This window comes from Marmota monax, unplaced genomic scaffold, assembly GCF_021218885.2.
Source record: "Marmota monax isolate L192 unplaced genomic scaffold, Marmota_monax_Labrador192_F-V1.1 WCK01_AAM20220418_F8-fsc00001, whole genome shotgun sequence".
In the NCBI taxonomy this organism is placed as follows: domain Eukaryota; kingdom Metazoa; phylum Chordata; class Mammalia; order Rodentia; family Sciuridae; genus Marmota; species Marmota monax.
In genome coordinates, this window is record NW_026693777.1 from 4,360,426 (window position 1) to 4,384,217 (window position 23,792).

The following is a 23,792-nucleotide window of genomic DNA, read 5'->3' on the forward strand; positions in this document are numbered from 1 at the left end:
ACATCAACTTTCACTTGATTGATATTCGTATTTATTAATAAGACTTTCTTTTTATGAATATCTTGGGCACATTTCGAGTTAGGGGTGTGTCTAAGTAATAAAGTTTGATAGGTCTAAGGACAATTCCTTTTTTCCCCTTTCATTATACATCAGACATTGACAGTGAAATGTACCAACCACTTGTCATTTGAAAGTTCTATTCATGGAGGGACAGTTAGAAATGAAGTGCTGTGAAAATGCAGGAAGGGACCAGGGAAGGTCAGAAATGGTTGCTTAAGGAGGTAGCCCTTGCAAAGGCATGTAGGTGTGAGCCTGGCATTGTGTGTGGTCTCCAGTGTTTGTGTGTCCCAAGGAGAGGCTGCTTTTGGTAGAGGTGCTGGAAGTTCTCAGATTGGGGTTAGATAGGCATCTATGGTTAGTTTGAGAATTCCAGCTAGTGTGTTTAACATGGTTTATGTGAGGACCATGAGCAAACTGCCAAACCACCCTTGGAGGCATACCTGGAATGCAGCTTCGTTGTTTCCTAGCCTCTTCAGAACAATTCTTTTTAAATAACAGATTATTCAGAGATGAGGCAGTTCCTAAAAGAGTCAAAAGTCTGAAATGATTAAAGAAGGAAAGATGGAAGAAGGAAAAGAAGCCATTTTTTCCCCCATAAATGAGAGCTGTTTTTCTCAAGAATAGAGATCACAACATCATACCGATAAAGGGGTTTATGAAATATTTAATGCTGGCAATTCTAAATATTTTTGCATATAGTGTAAGAACTTTAAAAAATAAGCTCCTATAGTCTATAAATTAAGTTTTACCATATCAATAATGTGAGTACATAATTCAGTATGACTTTGTGCTAACCAGTCTAGTTTTTTTGCTTTTTTTTGGTCAAAGTAAATTTCTTTAAAAATTAAAATCCTCTACTCAGACTAAGACTTTATATGCTATATTTCCAGATTATGACTTTTTATGACATTCTCAAATTTAAGCTTTTTTTTGCACCAGAATACAAAAGCAGCTAACATGATTATATACACTATAAGGATTAATGCAGATTATTTAACACTGAAAGTTTTCATGCTTTATATACAATAAAATATATTACAATGATCACTTTTTAATGCTTTATTCATTGATTAAAAGAATATACATTTAACATAAACCATACAACATCAGTCATCAGGTCAAACATTCAGCTGGTTTCCTTACAGTTTCTGTCAGGAGTTATTTTATCTGATCACATATACAAGATAAAATCTCACCACATCTGGCATTTACACATACTGTGCCAGTGGATTCACACTACTGATGTACATATAAAATCCGCATGGTATGTGCTCACTGGAGACAAAACAGTGCACACCTGTCAAAAGGTCATTTAATATAAGATGGTAAAACCATTTGTAAAACATATAAACTTTTTCCATAAATAGAATCATATCTGGACATCTGTTGCATAAATTGTGTTTCCAAAGCTTACAATAGAGCAGCCAGGTCTCAGCACTGCTGGGCACCCACGTTGGCTACTTACTTTATTATTGCAGACTGTCCTTTAACATTAAATGCACAACATTCGTACCACTTAAAACTGGGGTCAGGTGGAAGTCTCACAGAGACCACGTCTGTACCGCGGTTGCCCTGAACAGTTAAATTGGCTTTTAAAGCCTCTCAGATATAACAAGGTTTTAAAACATACTTCATGGAATGTTCTTCATGTATCATAGCAGCTCATACCTGTGATAGAACAAGCTTTCAGTTTTTCCTTTCTTTTCTTTACATTCACTATTCACAGTGAAACAGGTGCATGGTTTTTTTTCTTTTTTTTTTTTTTGTTTTGTTTTGTTTTTTTTTCAGAGTTCTGAGGTTGCTGACTGAGCCACAGCACAGCTGTGTACCACAGGTCGAAATTCGACCTTAAATATTACAATCTAGCAGTATCTGGCTGACCACAGTGGGCCGGCCCCTGCCAGCATGTGGGCACTTCTTCATTTAAGTCTATTCTTTGGCAGCTGACACGCGTGCTGACAGAGAAAAATCCAGTGACTTGTTGCTAGGGATTTCACGACTAATGTCTGTTTGCAAACATGTTTGTTTACAATTCTATTTTGATCTTATTTAGGAGGTTTTACACTGGAATACAGTTTCTTTCTTCCTCTACTATTTGAAATCTGGGCTAAAAAGCTAACTTGAATGTATAATGTAATTGTTGAGTAAAATTATATCAGATACAGTCTAAAAAAATCTGGCCATTTAAGTATTCATGTTTATGTAAATGCATTTTTTAAAAAAGGATTAAGCAATGTTCTAACCTAGTACTATATGAAATTCAGAATGGTAAATGGTGTTATCAATTCTAATGTAGGTAATGGAAGTTAAACTCTTGGCTTTCTGTTAAAGATAACTCATTTGGGATTATATTATCTTCCCTTATTCCATTTCAAATCAGAATTAATGAAATGCTATTGGAATACCTAGATGCAGTGCATTGCATACAAATCCATCAGGCTGTGGATATATATATATATATATAGTATAAAAATATTTTGGCTCCTGAGTTCTGAACTCTGACACACAAAGAATAAAAATGTCCAAAAGGCAGAGTAACTCAGTGAAAAACAAAGTTAGCCAGCAACCTCAGACAATCTTTGATTGTATGTCCTTAAGGTTTGGTAACAATTCCATTAACCGTGAAAGCCCTATACATTGTCACTTTGAACTTCTAAACCAATACCCGACTACGTTCTTTGATCAAGAAGTAGAATATACATATATAATTCTATAAAGCTAATACTGATTAAACACAGCACAAAGGGATTAATTCACACTACTGAAAAAAAAACATAATAGGACCCTACTTGCATATGTAACCACAGGAATTGTACATTTAAAAAAAGCTAAATGTCTTCGCTGAAGCGTTGCATCTCTCTGTAAAAATGGCGATTTGGTTCAGTGAAGACGCTGAGTGATTCAATGTCCATGACAGCATGCCAAGGTTGACCCAGGCCCAGGGATACCTGCTCGATAAGGTTATGCACTGGATCCACATCCTGGTCGGCTAGTTCACCTTGGTCGAAATCAATGCTTTCTTCAGTGACTTCAAGCACTTTTAGATCAGAGCCACGAAGACGAGCAATGGCAATGAGGTTGTGTGCCCACACTGTGTAACCTTAAAAATAAGCAAAAGACAAGTCTGTCATTTTCTTTAATTTTTTGGATGTTAGTCTTTTTCTCATTTGATGCTTCGTGAGAAGCTTCAAATTTGTATCTCCCCAAATTGGTCTTTTTCCATTAAAAATATACTGAAACTGAAAAAGGGGAGTGGGGGAAAGGGGTCAGAATTTTGATACTGTCTTCAGGAACACTATTGTGTATGATGAACTGTTATGTAATGTAATCCTATTCTGACATTTCTTTCTGTAAAAGAGATGACGTTTAAAGTTTAAAGTATATATAAATAAATTTTGGAGGTTTGGATAGTGATATATCACAAGTACAAAATTTTATTTCATATACATGTATCCATTAACAATACATACAAACTAGTATTTTTAATTTGTGAAAAATCATCTTGTGTGGTACTTCACAATCCAAAGAAATGAAGTGACACTTTCAAGTTTGAAGATAAACTGTTAATCATCAGTAGCAAATATGAAAAGCATAAAACAGTCATGGTATGATACATATCAACTTCAGAATAATGGCTTCTCTGAAGAGGGATGAAAGAGAATGGGTGGTATAGAGAGTTTTTCCTCTAATATCTTATGTCTTAACAAAGATTGCCTTAAATTAATTTTTAAATAATTACACATTCTGTATTTCCATTTTACCTTCCACTTTCAATACTGATTTATTCTTGCTACCTCTAATAACTGGCCAAATTATAAAACAAAACTTGAAAAACAAGATATAACCATTGCCACATATTAAGTATAGGTTAAAAATAGTTTAAAAACTAATGAAACAGGCTGGGAATATAGCTCAGTTGGTAGAATGCTTGCTTTGCATGCACAAGGAAGGTCCTGGGTTCAATATCCAGCACCACAAACAAAACAAAACAAAACAACCCAAAAAACAAACTAATGAAACAGAGCTAGTAAAAAATTTAAAAGACATTCTTATAGATTATTTTGCAATTGTATTATATCAGAAAAGAAAGTAAAAATTTTCTTTTATTGTTAGAACAGCAATTTGAGAATAGTTCATATTTAGATGAATGGCCCCACTAAGAAATAAAAATGTAACTAACCAATAGGATCATCATTTGAAAAAACATCATACAAACTAGTACACTGATACTTAGAATCTAAGAGATGAGGCAGTGAACATAAAAGAAATCATACTGTGTATTATGCTTTTAAGGCATCTTGTGATTAGTGGAAATATATCTATTGCAGGGGGATGTGTATGTTTTCTTAGCTAAATTTAATTTCAGATGTCATGTGAAATACTACGTGGTAGAAGAAAAAAATTAACATGGAAGCTGAAGCAGAATGTTTGGGATAGAGGTATGTCTTTCAGTTTGTAAGTGATATAGTTTATGAACTTTAAAAAGCTTTATAAAGACTGCATATCAGGTACTGGGATTGTGGCTCAGTGGTAGAACACTTGCCTTGCACGCATGAAACAATGGGTTCAATCCTCAGCACCACATTAAAATAAATAAATAAAATAAAGATATTGTGTCCATCTACAAATAAAAATATATTTAAAAAAAGACTGCATATCAATTTGTTGCAAGATTTCCTGACGTTTTAAAGGCCATTGCCACCTTTTTACTGGCATAAATATTTTAAGTGTAAAAAAACATTTTAAGTGTAATGCCAATATCAAACTAATAGGGAAAAAAATCACATACCATGAATGGCCAGGAGAGAGAGCTTTGTACACCTCCATGCTAATAAAACCAATGGATCTTCATTTCGGTTGTCACTAAGATCTGGAAAACCAGACGTGTCTATTACATCATTCATCAATATAAAATGAGTGAGGAACTTGTCATACTGCCTGGATATAAGATCAACAATGGCCCCTGAAACACAAGTGATATAGCTGTCAAAATGAATCCTCTCTAGTGGTATACTGGGTTTCAGAATCTTTAACATATCTTCACTTTTGATATCAAAAGCTATTATATAAACCCGAAGACTGGTGCTCTTTCGTGACAGGGCTTTCCAATGGTCATCATTCGGCATGTTGTCCAGAGACTTGTGCATCACAGAAATATTGTGGACCAGGAGAGATAGTCGCTGCAAAGGCACATGATTGCTATCAGTTAAGACTCTTGCCATCTCAGCTGTAAAGTCACAGAAATCCAGGGCAAGTGAGCGCAGATTCACAAATCGTTCTAGTTCAACTGCAGTGATAAGAGTGCTGTTACCAGGAATATTGTTGTCCAGTAAACTCAGGTGCTCCATGGTGTTGGCAATAGAGTTAGAGAGAGATGACAGTGATGATGGAGTTACTATTTCCAGCATAAACCCGCAGGACAGCCATTTCAGTTGCCTACTATTACTCAGTATTTCTTCAAACAGCTGCTGAATTCTATAAGGAAAACACATGCCAAAATGATCTAACTACAATCTTTTAATAATGATTTTTAAAAATAGGCAATAAATGTCATGCAATGTTGAAGTATATTTTCCCTCATCAGTTAATGTCTACTCAACTCACAATAAATACCACTAAAATTCACATTAACATCTAATGAATAAACTATCAAACATACAAATGTATTAAACATGTAAACCTATGTTCCTCATCTAAGGAAAACAGCATTGCACAACAGAATGGTAGACATACAATAAGACAAGAAGAGAATAAACAGTTTTAAATCACAATAATTATCCAGCAAGCTATTTGATATCTTAAAGATTTATGGCATAGAATGACACATATATGATCACTGTATTTCATTAAGACATTTGTGTTTTTGCAGAAGACAAAAAGTCATTACTATTCTGATTATTTTTTATAATTTTATAGTAAAAACTAGAATAAAAGTAATATATTAGTATAGACCCCTGTCCAATACGTAACTTACTGTTTAATTTTTTTGCCATCAGGGTCTGCCTTGCTGAGGTATGTATTTGACAAACTTCCTTGCTGCTGCAGAACACTTATGTCTCCAAAAAGACTAAACTTCTGGAGGTTCCTACAAGAAAAAGTATATAAAGTGATTTTCTAAGTAATTAATACACAGAATTATAAATATTAAAAATAAATATGTGCAAAAGGGATATCCTAGAAAAGTTTACACCCTATAATTCACTTTTTAAAAAATACTTATTTTTTGTAGTTGTAGTTGGACACAATAACTTTATTTTATTCATATGTGGTGCTGAGGATCAAACCCAGGGACTTGAATGTGCGAAGCAAGTGCTCTACCGCTGAGCCATAACCCCAGCTCCTATAATTCACTTTGAATCCAACTAAATACTTTCTATATACACAAAACATAAGGCAAAATGATGTGGGAAAAGCAGCATAAGCTTTGAATGAAGACTTGGGTGTAAAGGTTGGTTCAGGAGCTCAATTTTTAAAAATATTTTTTATTAGTGTGTTATAATTATACATAACATTGGGGTTCAATGTGACACAGTCACACATGCACATAATATAATGTGCTCCATTTCAATCTCCAGTACCTCCCCTTTCTCTTCCCATCTCCTACCCTGATCCTTTCCCTCTATTCAGCTGTTCTCTCTCCTATTCATTTTTGTTTTAAAATTAGTACATTATAATATACATACATGTAGGATTTGTTATGATAGATTCATACATGCACAACATAATTTGGTCAGTTTAATACCCCAGTATCTTGCTTTCCCCTCTTCCCTTCCCTGCCTGCCCATCCCCCCTTTCCTCTACTCTACTGTTCTCCTCCTATTTTCCTGAAATCTCTTTTTAAAATTTCCTTTTCCTTTCTAACTTCATATATAAGAGAAAACATTCAATCTTTGGCCCAATATTTTAATTAATATGTAATAACTATATCTATTTTACAGAGTAGGGATGAGCAACAAAATGATATATGAACAACTGTAATGCTAATCATAACATAAACATTCTCAAACTAGGTAACTTAGTCAACATGTTAAATGGTCAAGGGTCGGGCTCTTCCCTGAAGAACTCAGAAATTTTCTTTGATTAAATACAAAGAGAACCTTCTCCAGTCTTATGGTCACATGCATAGCTTTTGATTAATGGAGGTTAAAAAAAAAAAACTATGAAAAAATATTTTAGCTTTAAATAATTTCAGATATAAGACTACTTTTCTGATAGCAAAATTCTAAGTAGGATAAAACTAATATTAAAAACTCCTAAATGGCAATCATAACTAACTAGAAATCCCATATATAACAAAATATACAGATAACTTTAATAAGAAATGTTTAAGACACAAAGTGATAAAATTTAAATATAAATAAAATACCATTTCTTCATAGTATGTCTCATTTTCCCAAATTAATAACATTGATTTCACTGAAAAGCTTGATGATCCTAAAACTTAGCTCAAGGAATAATTACTAATTCATTTCCTCATTAAACCAAATATACCTTGAGGGCTACTAAGTGCCAGGTGCTGTGCTATATATTAGGGGTACAATAGTGATCCAATGCTGTGAAGGACAAGAACAGGGTGCTTGCTGTACATCAAGAGAATATTTGACACTGTGTTCACTGAGAGAAGGACTCCTGAAATAAAATGAATATTAAGATTGAGTAGAAGTAAAATGAAAAAAGGTCGTAGATACAGATAGGATTCTAAGTCAAAGAAAAAAAAAAAACATTGTTTCTGTCTTCACTACAAAAAGCTGCTCCAAAATGGTTTCAAGGAGAGAATAACAATTAAATTTGTGCCTGGAAAATATTATTATAGCCTTAAGAAGGGAAGAGCCAAAGTAGAGGGACTATTTAAGAGAGTATGTTAGTACCCCTTCATGTTCAAAATACTAGAAAAACTAGGGATAACAGGAACATATCTCAACATTGTAAAAGTTACCTGTGCTAAGCCCCAGGCCAACATCAATTCTAAATGGAAAAAAGTTGAAAGCATTCTCTCTAAAAACTGGAACAAGACAGGGATGCCCTCTTTCACCACTTCTATTTAACACAGTAAACTCTAGCCCAAGCAATTACACAGATGAAAGAAATTAAAGCGATACAGACGGAAAAGAACTACTCAAATTATCACTATTTGCCGATAATATGATTCTATACCTAGAAGGCCCCAAAAATTCCACCAGAAATCTTCTAGAACTAATAAATGAATTCAATAAAGTAGCAGGATATAAAATCAACACCCATAAATCAAAGGCATTTCTGTACATCAGTGACAAATCCTCAGAGATCCCCAGCAACACTACATAAAAATAAATAAATAAAATAAAAGTATTTTTCCATCTACAATGATTTTTTTTTAAATCCCAGAATGTTAAAATAATTAGTGAGCTAAAAGAAGACCTAAGAAACAAATTAAGGAATAAATTAAGAAATCAGTTACAGGAAGCTTATGACCATTTCAATAAAGAGGGAGAGATTCCAAAAAGAAACCAGTCAGAACTCTTGGAAATGTAAGATGCAATAAATTAAATAAAAATTCACTTGAAAGCATCACCTACAGACTAATTATGTAGAGATCAGAAATAAAAGACAAAGACTGACAGAATGGATTAAAAAACAAGGCCCAACCATATATTGTTTTTTCAAGAGACTATCTTGTAGGCGAAGATCTCCACAGATTGAAAGTAAAAGGATGGAAAGAGATATTATATTCAAAGTGTGTGGAAATCAAAAGGAATAGCCACTCTCATATCTAACAAAGCAGATTTTAAGCAAAGATTAACTAGAGAAGACAAGGAAGAATGCTACATACTGTTGAAGGGAAGAATCCAACAAGAAGATATAACAATAGTAAATATTTATGACCCAAATGTTAGTGTACCTAATTGAATAAAACAAACACCTCTCTCCTTTTTTTTTTTTTTTTTTGGCGAAGGGGAGGGTACCAGGGATTGAACCCAGGGGCACTTGAATACTGAACCACATTCCCAACCCTAATTTGTATTTTTAATTTTGAGACAGAGTCTCACTGAATTGCTCAGCACCTCACTTTTGCTGAGACTGGCTTTGAACTCTCGATCCTTCTGCCTTAGCCTCCTGAACCACTGGAATTATAGTGCGCACCCACTGCATCCAGCAACAAATACCTCTTGATTTTAAGTATCAGATAAGACACCAATTCAGAAATACTTGGTGATTTGAACATTCTTCTCTTTACAAAGGACAGGTCATCTAGATATAAAACCAATAAAAACATTTCTGACCTAAATGACACTATAAATCAAATGGACCTAACATATCTACAGAATAGTTCTCCCAACAATGGAATATACCACTAGGTCCTGGAACAAAACAGAAAGATCTCAAATCAACAATCTAATGTTAGAAAAGTGGGAACAAACTAATTCTAAACCCATCAGAATACATGATATAATTAAGATGGAGCTGAAATAATGAAATAGAGAATTAAAAAAAACACTACAAAGGATCAAGACAACAAGGACTTGTTTTTTTTTAAGTAAAATTGATAAACTCTTGGTCAAATCAACCAAAAAATTAAGAAAGCAGACCCATATCAATGAAACTAGGAATGAAATACAATACAGACATTTCCAGAGGATCATTAGAGACTATTTTGAAAATTTATATTCCAATAAATTATAAAATCTAAAAGATACTGACAAATCTCTAGGCACATATGATCTATCCAAAATGAACCAAGAGAATACAGAAACCTAAACAGACCAATATATTGATGCAGTAATAAAAAGCCTTCCAAAAAACACAAAGCCAGATGGTTTTTCAGCTGAGTTCTATATAAAGAACTAATACCAATTCTCCCTAAATTATTCCATGAAATAGAGAATATTCCCAAACTCATTCTATGAAGCTCATATCACCTTTATACCAAAACCAGATAAAGACACATCAAAGAAAGAAAACAGAACAATTTTTTTTCCCTGTTGAAAACAGATGCAAAAATCTTTCAATAACTGCATTCAAAAATACATTAAGAAGATTGTACACCATGACCATCCCAGGGATGCAAGATTGATTCAATATATATAACACAATAAATGTACTTCATCACAAAACAGAATTAAGTACAAAAATCATATGATCAATAGATGCAGAAAAAGCCTTTGACAAAATTTAGCACCAATTCATGTTAAACTCATGCATATCCTTAAAAAATATTTTTCCTTTACACTATTTACATGCAAAATCCATTCTTATAACATTTTTCTTTCATAAGTGGTTTTGAACAGGGGATTTTTTTGGGTTGGCATGGGGCAATCATGTGCTTCCCAATGAGATCTTCTGTCTTATTTGTACCATACATACAAAATAGTAAATGCATTAGTTTTAAAATTGGGGGAAAATTGAAAATTGTTTATGCCAATTCTGTGTATTGGACTTGATGGGCAGAATATTTACAAAAATTAGTTACTATCTGATGGTTTGTAGGGGGCTTAAAAATATAACTGCAAATGTAAAATAAGGGCATAAAAACATTCTGGTAAGATACTGTATATTCACTGTATATATCATGATACAATTTTTTTAAAAAAGTTTCAAAACTTGGGGCTGGGGTTGTGGCTCAGCAGTAGAGCGCTTGCCTAGCACATATGAGGGCCTGGGTTCGATCCTCAGCACCACATAAAAATAAATAAATAAAGGTATTGTGTCCAACTATAACTAAAAAATAAATATTAAAAAAAGTTGTCAAAACTTTATTATATAAACTGCAAATCTTGACAATATATTCATTCTTGTATATAAATGATGATTATCTTCCAGAGGATATTTAGGAAATTAATTATGAATCTATTAAAAAGTTGCATTCATTCTGCTAAGTTTTTTTTAAAACTTTTTTTAGTATTTATTTTTTAGTTGTAGCTGAACACAATACCTTTTTAAAATTTATTTAACTTTATGTGGTGCTGAGGATCGAACCCAGGGCCTCACACATGCTAGGCAAGCCTTCTACTACAACCCCAACCCCTTTTCTGCTAAGTTTTATAGCAAATATATGTTTAGAAACACCACAGAAATATTTAGAATCATGAAGACTTAGTCTGCTAACTCACAGGAGGCTAATATGAGGGGGAAAAAATCATTCTGGGCAACAAAGATTTGCACTGAAGATCAGATTAGCCCATTCCTTTTAAAAAAGTATAAGGCAAGACAAATTGTCTCAAAGTTTCATGATCAACATAGGATAAAGTATGAGAGAAGCTACTGGCTTGATTTAGACATTTAATGATATGTCTCTGATAGATTAATATATATATCTTTGAACAGACAAGTTTGGATTTTATATTCACTTGCTGGATCACCAGCTCCCTGTTCTTTGACAGACACTTACTATTTGAATCTTTCTTGTAAGAGTTCTCTGCCTTTTAAAAAAGCTTTATTGAGATATAAATGCCCAAAATATTGGACACACTTAAATATACATCTCAATGAGTTTGAACACATGCATGTACCTATAATACCACCACATCACGATAATAATTATACACATTAGCTCTGTGTTCTTTATGTTTTCTGTGGTAAGAATAGTTAAAACAAATGTACCCCATAAATAAAAGTTCAAAATATCTTATTTTTAATGATAGGTACCATATGGTACAGCAGATATCTAGAACATTTTCATGCATAATCCACTTTAGACCCATTGAGCAACCCAGTTTCCCCTCCTCCCAGCCCCTGATAACCACCATTCTATTTTTTGTGCCTGTGCGGTTTACTTCATGTAAGTGGAATCATGCAGTATTTGTCTATGACTGGTTTTATTTTAGTTAGCATAACTTCCTCTAGGTTCATCCATGTTGTCACAAGTGGTAGGGTTTCCTTCACTTTTTAAGGCTGAATAATATTTCATTGTATGTGTACACTATTTATTCATCTTTTGATGGATATTTGGGTTGCTTCTTATCTTGGCTATTGCCTATCATTGCAATAAACTTGAGGGTGCAGATACACATTTGCAATCCTCATTTCAATTTCTTTTGTGCTGAGAAGAGAACCAGAACCTTGTGTTTGCTAGATATATGAGCAATACCCCAAACCCAAGTCTAGTTCTTACGTAAGAAGTAGGATTGCTGGATAATATGATAGTTCTATTTTTATTTTTTTGAGAAGCTATTGTAATGCACCATTCTACATTCCCTTAAACAGTGTACATGGGCTCTAATGTCTTCATATCCTCATGAATATTTAATATTTCTTTATTTGATAACAGCCATATTAACAGGAATAAAGTAATGGGTTTCTGTGGTTTTGATCTGCATTTCCCTGTGTGTGTGATGTCAAGCACCTTTTATATACCTGGTGACCATTTGACTAGCTCCTTTGAAGGAATGTCTATTCATGTCCTCTGCTTATTTTTAAATTGGCCTATATTTGTCTTTATGCCAGTACCATGTTTTAATCTTTTATTGTTGTAATATATTTTGAAATCAGGAAGTGTGATGCCTCCAGTTGTTTTTCTTTCACATATGAATTTTGCGATTACTCTTCTATTATTATAAAAATGCCATTGAGATTTGCAATAAACCTGTAGACCATTTAAGGTGATACACACTTTTAACAATATTAATTCTTCCACCCATAAACATGGGATGTCTTTCCATTTATTTATTTATGCTTTACTTTCTATTAGTATACAATAGTAACCTCTCACCTCTTTGGTTAAAGTCATTCCTATTCTTTCTTTTTGATATCACAAATGGGACTATTTTCTTTTTTCAGATTGCTTATTGTTAGTGTCTAGAAATGCAACTGATTTTTGTGTTGATTTTGTATTCATCAACTTTGCTTAATTTCTTAACTTGCAATTTTTTTTTTTTTTGGTGTAGAGTATTGAGAGTTTTCTATATATAACAACATGTCATCTGCAGACAGACAATTTTATTTCTTCCTCTTGGATTTGAATGTCTTTTCTTTCCTAATTATTCTGGCTAGGGCTAACTACATTAAGAAACAGTAAGAGTGGGTGTACATGTCTTATTCCTGAACTTCAAGGAAGAGCTCCCAGTTTTTCAAAACTGAGCACAATGTTAGCTGCAAAGTTCTCATATAAGGCCTTTTTTTTTTCTTCTTCTTTTTTAATTATTATTTTTTAAAATTTGAGTCAGGGTCTATGTTGCTTAATCTTGTCTAACACTTGGGCTCTTTCTCCCAAGTGGTTGGGATTACAGGTATGCACTACTACACCCTGCTATTCTTAATGGTCTTGTATTTCTGCAATATCTATTTTTTTGTGCATTTTTATCATTAAAGGATGTTGAATTTTGTTGACTGTCTTCTACATCTACTGAGATAAGTACATGATTTTTACTTTTCATTCTGTTAATGTGGTGTATCACATTTACCAATTTTTATACAATGAACCATCTTTATAGACTCAGGAATAAATTCTACTTGACAATGATGAATGATCCTTTTAATGTGCTGTTTAATTTGTTTTGTTATAATTTTGTTGAGGATTTTTACATCTGTGTTCCTCAGGGACACCGAACTATAATGTTCTTGTAGTGAGTATCTTTGGCTTTGACATCAGGGTAATGTTGGCCTCATAAAATGAATTTGAAAGTGCTCCTTCCTCTTCAGTTGTTTTGGAAGGGTCTGAGAAGTATCAATATTAGTTCTTTAAGTATCTGGTAGAATTTAGTAATGAATTTAGTAATGAAGTCCGTTGGTTCTGGGTTTTTCTTTGTTGGGAAGTTAATCATTACTGATTCACTCTCTTTACTCAAGTTGATCTGTCCATATTTTCTATTTCTTCATGATTCAGATTTGGTAGGCTCTATGTTTCTAAGAATTTATTTCTATTAAAGTTAGCCAGTTTGCTGGCATATGAATGTTCATTGTAGCCTCTTCTGATCCCTTGTGTTTCTGTGGTATCAGTCTCCTCCTTTGTATCTATTTTTGAGTTTTCTTATTTCTAGAATTATCTTTTCAAAAAGTGACTCAGTCTTGTGATATTTTCTAGTTTTTTTCCTTTTCTTTTCTGCTCTTATCTCTTTCCTTCTGTTAAAGAAAAGAAAAAGATTTGACTTGATTTACTTGACTATTTGTTTAGAATTATGTACTTGTGAATTTTTCAGTTTTTCTCCTATTGCTGATTTCTAGTTTCATGTCATTGTGGTGAAAAAAAAATATGTGATGTGATTTCAATATTCTTGAATTTGTTACTGCTAGCTTTGTAGCCTATATATGTGACCTATCCTGGAGAACTTTCTGGTTGTATTTGACAAGTATGTGGTATGTGAATTTGCTCCTGCTGGATGGAATGTTACACACACCCACACACGTTTATTTTTAGGTCCATTTGGTGAATAATGTGTTTAAATTCTATTATTTCCTTACCGACTTTTGGTCTAGATGATTTTATCCATTGATGAGAGTAGGGTATTGAAATATCCCACTACTATTGTATTGCTGTGTATCTCTCTCTTTAGTTCTATAAATATTTGATTAATATTTAGGTGCTCTGATGTTGGATGCATATGTAACTGTTATATCTTCCTAATGAATTGACTTTTTAAAATCATTCTAAAATAACAATGTGTTTTAATCAGCTTTCTCACTGCTGTGATCCAAAGACCCTACAAGAACAATTTTAGAGGAGGCAAAATTATTTGGGGGCTCATGGTTTCAGAGGTCTCATTCCACAGACAGCCAGCTCCATTCCTCAGGGCCCAAGATGAGGCAGAACATCATGACAGAAGTGCATAGTGGAGGCAAGTAGCTTGGAACATGGCACTAGGAAGCAGAGACTCCCCTCACCAGGAACAAAATACATAACCCAAAGGCACATCCTGTTAACTCACCTCCTCCAGCTTCACCATAGATAATATACATACCCAAAAGTCATGCCCTGATGAGCTACCTCCTCACCACATCGTACAGTTACCACCTAATTAATCCATACCAGTGGATTAATTCATTAATTAGTAGGTTAAGGCTCTTGTAACACAATCATTTCACCGCTTTCTTGCATTGTCTCACATATCAGCTTCTGGGGGACACCTCACATCTAAATTATAACACCATCTTTGTGTCTTATTTCAGTTTGTGACTTAAAAGTCTATTTTGTCTGATATTAGCATAGCCACCTCTCTCTCTTTTGATTACCATTTGTAATTCCCATTCCTTCACTTTCAGGCTATGTGTATCCTTATGTCTCTAGTAGAGAGCACATGGATATCTTAAAAAATCTATTCAGCCCCACTTTGTATTTTGATGGGGGAATTAATTCATTTGCATTTAATGTAATTATTGAAGAGCAAAACTTCCTACTGCCATTTTCTTTCCTGTTTTGCCATTCTTTCATTCTTTTCCTGCTGTCTGATTTATTTTTATAATGGTATGCTTTATGTTTTGTGTATCTACTATATCTTTTTTTCTTTATGTTATCAGGGGCCTACAAAAATCATCTTATTTTGATAAAGTTATCTAAAAGTGCACTCTTATCTGCAAGAGTGCACTTTTAGATAACTTTGCTCGTGTACAAGTCTTCTACACATCCCCACACATTGTTACTGATGCTCCAGTTTACATATTTTTATATTGTAAATTCATTATTTTATCTACAGTTATTCTTTTTAAATATTTTTGGCAGTTGTGTATGGACAGCATGCCTTCATGCCTTTATTTTATTTGTTTACTTTTATGTGGTGCTGAGGATCGAACCCAGTGCCTCACATGTACAAAGCAAGCACTTTGCCACTGAATTACAGCCCCAGCCCCTATCTACAGTTATTCTTGGTATTTTTCTTTCAACAGTGATTTACTCACAAGCATTACAATAGTATTCTATATCTATACATTTTCCATTATTACTGAATTTTATACTTTCATGTGGATTGTGTTGCTACTTAGTGTCTTTTGTTTCAATGTGAAGTACTCTGTTTAAAATTTCTTATAAAGTTGGTCTAGCGGTGATAAACCCCTTCAGCTTTTGTTTATCTGGGAAAGTCTTTATCTCTTCTTCACTTCTGATGTTCTGCACTGCTGAGTATTATTCTTGGTAGGCAGGTTCTCCCCCTCGCCTCAAGTACTGTGGGCATATCATTTCACTTTCTTGGTCTGCAAGGTTTCTTCTGAGAAAACTGCTCAGAGTCTTATGGATGTTCTTTTACATGTGATAAGTCACTTTTGCTGTTTTCAAAACATTCTGTCTTTGGACAATTTGACCATAATGCTGTTAGTGTATGCCACTTTGGGTTCTTTCTATTAATACCAAATAGGAAGCTTCATCAATCTGGATGAAATGATCTACATTTCCCTCCTCAGGTTTAGGAAATGTTTAGTGGTTCTTTCTTTTTCTTTTTTGGTACTAGGAATAAACCCAGGGTGCTTAACCACTGAGCTGTATCCCCACTCTTTTTATTTTTTATGTTGAGACAGGGTCTTTCACTAAGTTGCTTAGGGTCTCCTTAAGTGGCTGAGGCTGGCCTTGAATTTGTGATCCTCCTGTCTTGGCCTCCCACTGCTGGGAGTATAGGTGTGCACCACTGTGCCTGGTGCCATCTTGAAACAGCCTTTATACTCCTTTCTCTTTCTCTCTCTCTCTCTCCTTTTGGGACTTCATTGCTTATATCTGTTCACTTGATGGAGTCTTATTAGTTTCTGTGAGTTTTCTTCATTCATTTTTTTTCTTTTGTTCCTCTGACTTTTATTGTATTGTTTTCTTTTGCAGTATGTTTCTTCTGCTTTAAAAATTAATTCCTGCTCTTTGTAAATACTCATTTGTTCATTTATTTACTTTTTAAATTTTTAGTTGTCTTTCAGTGTTTTATTTCACTGAGCTTCTCCAAGATAATTAATTTGAATTCTTTGAAGCTAAATCATAAATCTCCAACTCTTACTTTTCTTTCTTCTCTTTTCGCAGTACAGGGGGAGAAAAACAGGGGCATCCTGATCTACATCCCTAGCATTTAAAAAAAAAGTTGAAACAGGTCTCACTAAGGTGCTGGCCTTGAACTTGTGATGTGTGGCCTTAGTCTCCTGAGTTGCTGGGATTACAGGCATGTGCCACTATATCCAGCATAAATCTCCATTTCCTTTGGATTGGTTACTATATATTTATATTTGATTATGTCTTGCTTTCTTCATTTCTCATGTTCCTTGTATAGGAGGTCTACCTCATCTGCAGGGAAATATGTTCCAACACCCCCAGTGGTGGACTGAGACAACAGTATCAAACTCTACATATACAAATTTTTTCCTATATGTATATATTTATATAGTTTAATTTATAAATTAGGCACAGTAGGAAATTAACAACCAATAGAACAAATATAATAACATACAGAGACATAAAATACAAGAGACATATAAAATATGGTCTCTTTCAAAGTGTAATTTTTATTTTGCTTTTGTGACCTCATGGGTTCTTCATTCTGTACACTACTGCCTTTGTCTTATTACACAGTACCAGAGTTAATCTGTCTTTCCATGTTTTATGCTCTGGTGCCTCTTTTGCACTTTTACAAATGTAGATTGTATTGGCAATTTTGTTCCAGAATGGCCTTGTTTCATTGCAATTTAAGAGTCGCTTTGGATGGCATTTTTTATCCTTAATCAATACCTTTAACTCTGCCAGAAATGTGGCAACAGCTTATTCATTGGCAGGCATAGTTTGTTCAGTAATTTTGATATTTTTTTAGTCCAAACCTATTCCTGAATCATATTTGCAATCAATGGCTTGATGTCACCTGTTTTAGGACATCCCTTGCTGAAGTCTTCATATAGACTTAATGCTTTCTGTAGCAAAATGTTTCCATTAATTGAAATGTGTTTTATATTCATGTTTTACACTGACAAATTTAGTGCCCTTTTCACCTTAATTATGCTTTTATGATACACTGTGGCCACAATTTTTGCAGTTTGAGGTGTCACAGCAATACTAAAACAAATGTGTTTTTCCATCTTTACCATTTCAGAGAGAATATCTGTTCTCTTTGTAGATTCCACCAAACTTAGTGTACGATTATTTTCTTTCCTTAAGGACTTTCACATTTTCACTTCAAGGAAACACTTCCAAGGCTTTCCTTTGGCTTATCTGAACTGCCAGCATCACTACTCTGTGCTTTAGGGTCATTATTAAGTAAAATAATGGTTACCTGAATGTGATGCCTTGAATCATTCTGATAAATAAGATGGCTATTAAAATGGTATGCAATTTAGAACTTTTATTTCTGGAATTCTCCATTTAATATTTTTGAACTGTTGTTAAGAATGGAGAACTGAAACTTTAGAAAGTGAAGCTGTGAATAAGGAGGGACTCCTGTATGGTTGTGTTGGTGTCAGCATTTGAAGAAACTGCACTTTCACCCAAATCTCACAAAATAGTATCAGATATAGGAGGTGCTCATTCCTTTCCCTTTGTTCTTAGCTGTTCCAGGTGACTACACTCTGCTGGTCCTTTAGTTCTTGGTGTGAAGAAAGATGGAAACCAGCTCCTTGGGGATAACACTGAAAGACTGGGTATAAGGTTTACCTCATTTCTTTCCTCTTTCTGGAGGAAAAGCCCCCATTCTTAGCTTTTTCTCAGTCTCCACAAACAAGTGTTAGTTATCTCAAGGTTCTCTGTTCTATGGGTCTTTCAGTGCTCAGTATGAGACAAATCAGAAATTGGCTCCTTGGGGAACATACCAAAAGGTTAGAAGACATGATGCCAGCTGCAAGCTCCACACTCTTTTTTCCCCCGCCAAAGACAAAGTCACAGGAGATTTTCTTGGTCCTAAGCTGAGCTGGTTTGGGGAAAGGGCTAATGTAAGCAAAGTGAAATTTACTTCTCTTACTCATAATGGTGTGAATTTTCTCAGCTTTGTACTTGGGGTGCTTTAACTTCTTGACTGGTTTCTGCACTTAAAACATCTTTGTCTTGAATATTGTTAGCTTAATGTTTAAGTGGGGAAACAAAGGCTTGGACTTCCTATTCCACCATCTTGCTCTCATGATAGAATTTTTGATTATGAGAAAAATATGCACATACCATAATATTAATTAAAAAGTACAATATAATAAAGTATTCTTGTAATTTTTCAGAAAGATGCATTACATTATCATCTCTAGTGAATCTTACTTTATTTTTTTCTGAATTTTTCACATTTTCTATTTTTATAAACATTATTTGAGAATTAAGGAAAAAAAGTAGCTTTAAATAACTTTCACCTTTTTAAAAATTTAACTTTAAAATCACTGAAAAAAGTTGAAACTGAATCATAGAAAAATTTAGTGAGTTAATATAAAGAGTCTCTCGGAAGATTTTCAGTTTTGGATCTAGCTATTCAATATTTTAAAATGTACTAGTAGTGTTGAAAACAAACTACAGGGCACTTTAACAAAAATTCTAACTGCAGCAATAAAATGCTAATGTTATTGTTACATGCACAGACTTTCTTCACAGACATAATGACACAGACTTTTAAGATTTGTGGAATCCAATCTTCTCTCTTTATAGATTAGGAAATTGAAGTGACTTGTCTAAGTCTGCAAAACTACTTAAGGCAGAAACAAGTAGAGAACCCTGATTTTGACATCCACTTTGTTTATGCTATTTGAATTTAAAACTGTGTGCTTAAATATAATGGTCTTATTGGAAGTGACAGGAAAAACTATAAGTGATTTATCTTAGAATAGTATATGAGGGGCAATTGTGGAAAAAGTTTTTCAGTACTTATTTTTCCATTCAAAATGAAAATGTATCAATGATACAAAATAAAATAATTAACTTTAAAAGTTAGAAAAACAAAAATAATTGACAATTCAGGGGTACCTTTCAAATATAACATGTTGAAATTTGATAATATACCATGTGGTAGAAACTGCATCCACATTGCTTGTAATTGTTTTAGACAGTAGAAAAGGAACTAAAAAGAGTACTTAGACAAGAACACAGCAGAGAACCCACTTAACTTGTGGCAATAAATAAATGCCTCATTTTGATGACAGGAGACTCTTCCATAACAAGACAAGACTAATTGTGCCACATACAACTTTCATTTTTATTTTTTTTTGTGGTACCAGGGATGGAACACAGTGGCACTCTGCCCCTGAGCTACATCCCCAGTCCTTTGTATTTGTCATTTTGAGCAAACTTACAATCCTCCTGCCTCAGCCTCCTGACTTAGGGGGATTATAGGCATGTCCCACTGTGCCCAGCCACATACTCCTTTTAATTAAAAGGGAAATCTGAAACCTGAGTAGTCATTCATTATTGTTGAATAACAAGTGGAAATCAAGTAGAAGAAAGTGTTCATTCCTGCAGAATATCCGTAACATACAACTAGCTCAAAAACTATGTAACAAGGGCTGGGGTTGTGGCTCAGCGGTAGAGTGCTCACCTAGCATGACAAGGCCCTGGGTTCGATCCTCAGCACCACATAAAAATAAGTAAGTAAAATACACATATTGTGTCCAACAACTAAAAAATAAATATTAAAAAAAGCATGTAATAAGAATATACCAGGAAAATTTTATAGTTAAGTTAGAAATATTTTTCATCTTAAGTCTTCAAACTAATTTGTTCTGGTTCCTATGGTAACACTGATAGTATACAACCTATTCACCAGTCCTAAGATATGTTGTGAAATAACCCAAAATCATGAACAGTGCTTCACCCTCTTTCTAAAGCGTACAAAAGCCATTATTACCACCAAAAAGAATGAATTTCTTTAATCTAATTGTGTTCTTTAACCATATTTTTAAAAGTCATCAGTTCCAGATGTGGGGCTAAATCATATTATCAAGCACTTAGAACTTAAAAACTCAGCCTACAGACCACTCTACTCCGTGTTTATTTAATTACTAAAATATGTATTGTGTACTAATGATGTGAAGGGTTAAGTTTCAACCATCCATGAACTTATTATTAGATTCTTTGAGTGGAAATAAGGGTTTCAAAAATACCATTTCTTTAAAAATCAGATGATATGGAAGAATTATTGATAACTTTGTTAATTAAGTATATTAATGGCATTGTAGTATTTATGAAAATGCCAGTAATTTTCAGAGCTCTTCATACTTTAGTGTGCAAAGTAAAATGACACGGAAATCTGGAATTTGCTTTAAAATATTTTAGCAAAGAAAAAAGACAACAAATGTTGCAAAATCAAATTACTCCGGGTGATGGATATAACTGGAATTCATGTATCTGGTTTTGGCGTGTTCAATAATTTCATAAGATAAATTAGAAAAACAAGTAGTCATTTCTCTAATTATGTAATCCTGGCAAGTTTACTCAAGTATTCTGTGCTTCAGTTTCACCATCTATAAAAGAGGAATAATAAAGGTAATAATAAAGGAATAAGAAAGGATTGTTGAACACTGCTGTTTGACTAGAAAAGCCAGCTTAGGGTTTGAAGGGATGTCAAGAACACATCCAAACAATGTCTGCAGTGCTGGCAATACAAATGGGCCTTATCAGCCAAGTGACCCTGGTGGTGGTTCTGTAGATTCTAACAAAACTTTGGTATGTAGGATGTGTGGCTTGAGAAGGTGGGGCTAAGTTACTGAAGATCAAAGTTGGCTTAGGTGGCTATGTTTCCTCTTTGTCTTCAACCAAAAATAATTTTTTTAAGGTTTTTAAATGTGGAATTCTTTTTCCATATTATTAGCAACATCTGAATAATAAACCAGGTTAAAATGTAGCTTGACTCAGTCCCCTATTTCTTCCCCTTTCCTTATATACGTAAGGGATATAGTAGAAGAATGCACATGAAGAAGGTTTTGAGTTAAAAAACAGATTTAACAGGGGCTTGTGTTACAGATGATGAGAACAGTGGTTTGCACACAAGATGAAGAAAGAACACTCCTTCAGAGCATCACCTGATGAGCATCAGGTGATATCCTGAATCCATAGCTCATATGAGGAGTAGACTCAGGCAAATGCCAAAGAGTAATGAGTTTTTGTAAGCAGAAAAGTGAGTGAGGATAAAAGAAGTAAAGGAAAATTCCCAGTGATCACAGTAAGGAAACTCAAGAAGTTTCTGGGGAAATTCAGTAGACTGACCCAAATTTATGTAAGGCCTATACGAACAGGGCACTGCTGTACAAGTCCTTTGGTAGTAACAAGTTGAACACCAAAGAAAAGAAATGTTTTCAGAAAACAAACTGTGTCTAAACCCTAATGACATGTCTATTGACATCCAAATGATTAACACAAAAAGAAAAAAATGATTAAGAATAACCATAAAGAAAAGTATTTTTAGATATTTAGGGAACAGAAATTTAAAGGACTTTATACAATTATATCTAATTATTTGTGCTCAGATCCCAGTTCCAGAAAACTTCTAGATAAAAATAAATACAGAATCAAACTACTCATCATTTCTGCTGCTCCTACTTGTGTCCAAGCCACACTATCATCTCTTGCTTGAATTACTCCCACCCTTATGCTGCAAGCTGTTCCCAACACAGTACCCAGAATGATTATTTTGAAATATCAGTTCATGCTACTCCTCAGCTCAAAATGCTTTGATGGTCCCTCATTTCAAAGTAAAAGCCAAAGTCCTTAAAGCAGCTTACAGATTTTCAAATAATTTTTCAGTTCTCCTGCTTTATTGTGGTACTAGGGCTCCAACCCAGTGCCCTGCATGCGAGGTAAATGGTCTACCACTGAGCTACATTTCCAGACCTTTTTATTTTGAGACAGGATCTTGCTAAGTTGCCCAGGATAGTTTTGAACTTTCAATCCTCATGCCTACCTTCCCAAATACTTCAGAGTACAGGTATCTGCTACTGTGCCTGGCTCACTTCCCCCTTGTGAGGCTAACTTCTTATATACCTTACTGCTTTCTTTGCTCTCTCTCAAATATGCCAGTAATACTCCCATTGCAGAGTCTCTCCAATTACTACTTGTCCTGGCTAATATCACTTCTCTCAGAGAGACACACGGCTTGGTCCCTCCCTTTTTTCAAATACTATTTCAGCAGTTAAGATCTTCCATAATGTATTCATTTTTGTACAGAAACATTTCTTCCTACCTCTACCACTCCCATCTCCCTTCACTGTGTTATTTTGCTTCATAGCATATATTACCAACTGATATACTATATACTTGTCATCTTTTCCCACTAGACTAAACTCTATGATAAAGAACTTTCTGATTATTAGCTGTATCTCCAATTCCTACAATAGGGCCTGGCATTTGGTGTATTTACCTTAATTTTATGAGAAAAACTAAAAAGTCAATCTAGCTACAACTCATTATCACAGATGTCACTTGCAGACCAGTTTTCATTTATATTATACAATAGGAATCTCTCTAAAACAACACATTTGCCGGAAAACTATAAATTCTTTGCTTATACCCTATAATTTTTTTTCTTTTTTGGGGGCAGAGGGTGTCTCACTGTGTTGCCCAGGCTAGTCTTGAACTCCTTGGTTCAAGAAATCTTCCCACCTCAGCCTGTCAGATACCTAGCACTAAAGGCTTACATTACCATATCTAACCTGTATTTGTCTTTTCAACTACAGTTACTGAAAAACATACAACTTAAACATGTATATTAAAATTCCACTGAAAAAATATTTTTTGTTATGATTTATATATGAGGTGTCCTCCAAAAACTTAAAAGAGTTAACGCAGGAAGGTCCAGAGGTAAAATGATTAGGAGAGCTATAACCTAATTAGTCCATCCTAGTATGAATGGACTGAATGGGTGGTAACTGTAGGCAGCAGGGGCATGGCTAGAGGTGGTGTGTCACTGGGAGCT

The 23,792-nt window shown here is 34.1% G+C and overlaps 1 protein-coding gene across 1 annotated transcript in view; it reads right to left on the minus strand.

Annotated features, from left to right (window-relative positions):
• Positions 1-706: 706 nt before the first annotated feature.
• Fbxo33 (F-box protein 33) overlaps positions 707-23,792 on the minus strand; it is a 31,016-nt gene continuing 7,930 nt past the window's right edge. The window contains exons 2-4 of the mRNA XM_046461011.2: positions 6,035-6,145; positions 4,850-5,535; positions 707-3,160 (exon numbers count right to left, since the gene is read on the minus strand). Coding sequence (XP_046316967.1) covers positions 2,889-3,160; positions 4,850-5,535; positions 6,035-6,145 — 1,069 coding nt within the window. The 3' untranslated portion in view covers positions 707-2,888. The remainder of the gene's footprint in view (positions 3,161-4,849; positions 5,536-6,034; positions 6,146-23,792) is intronic.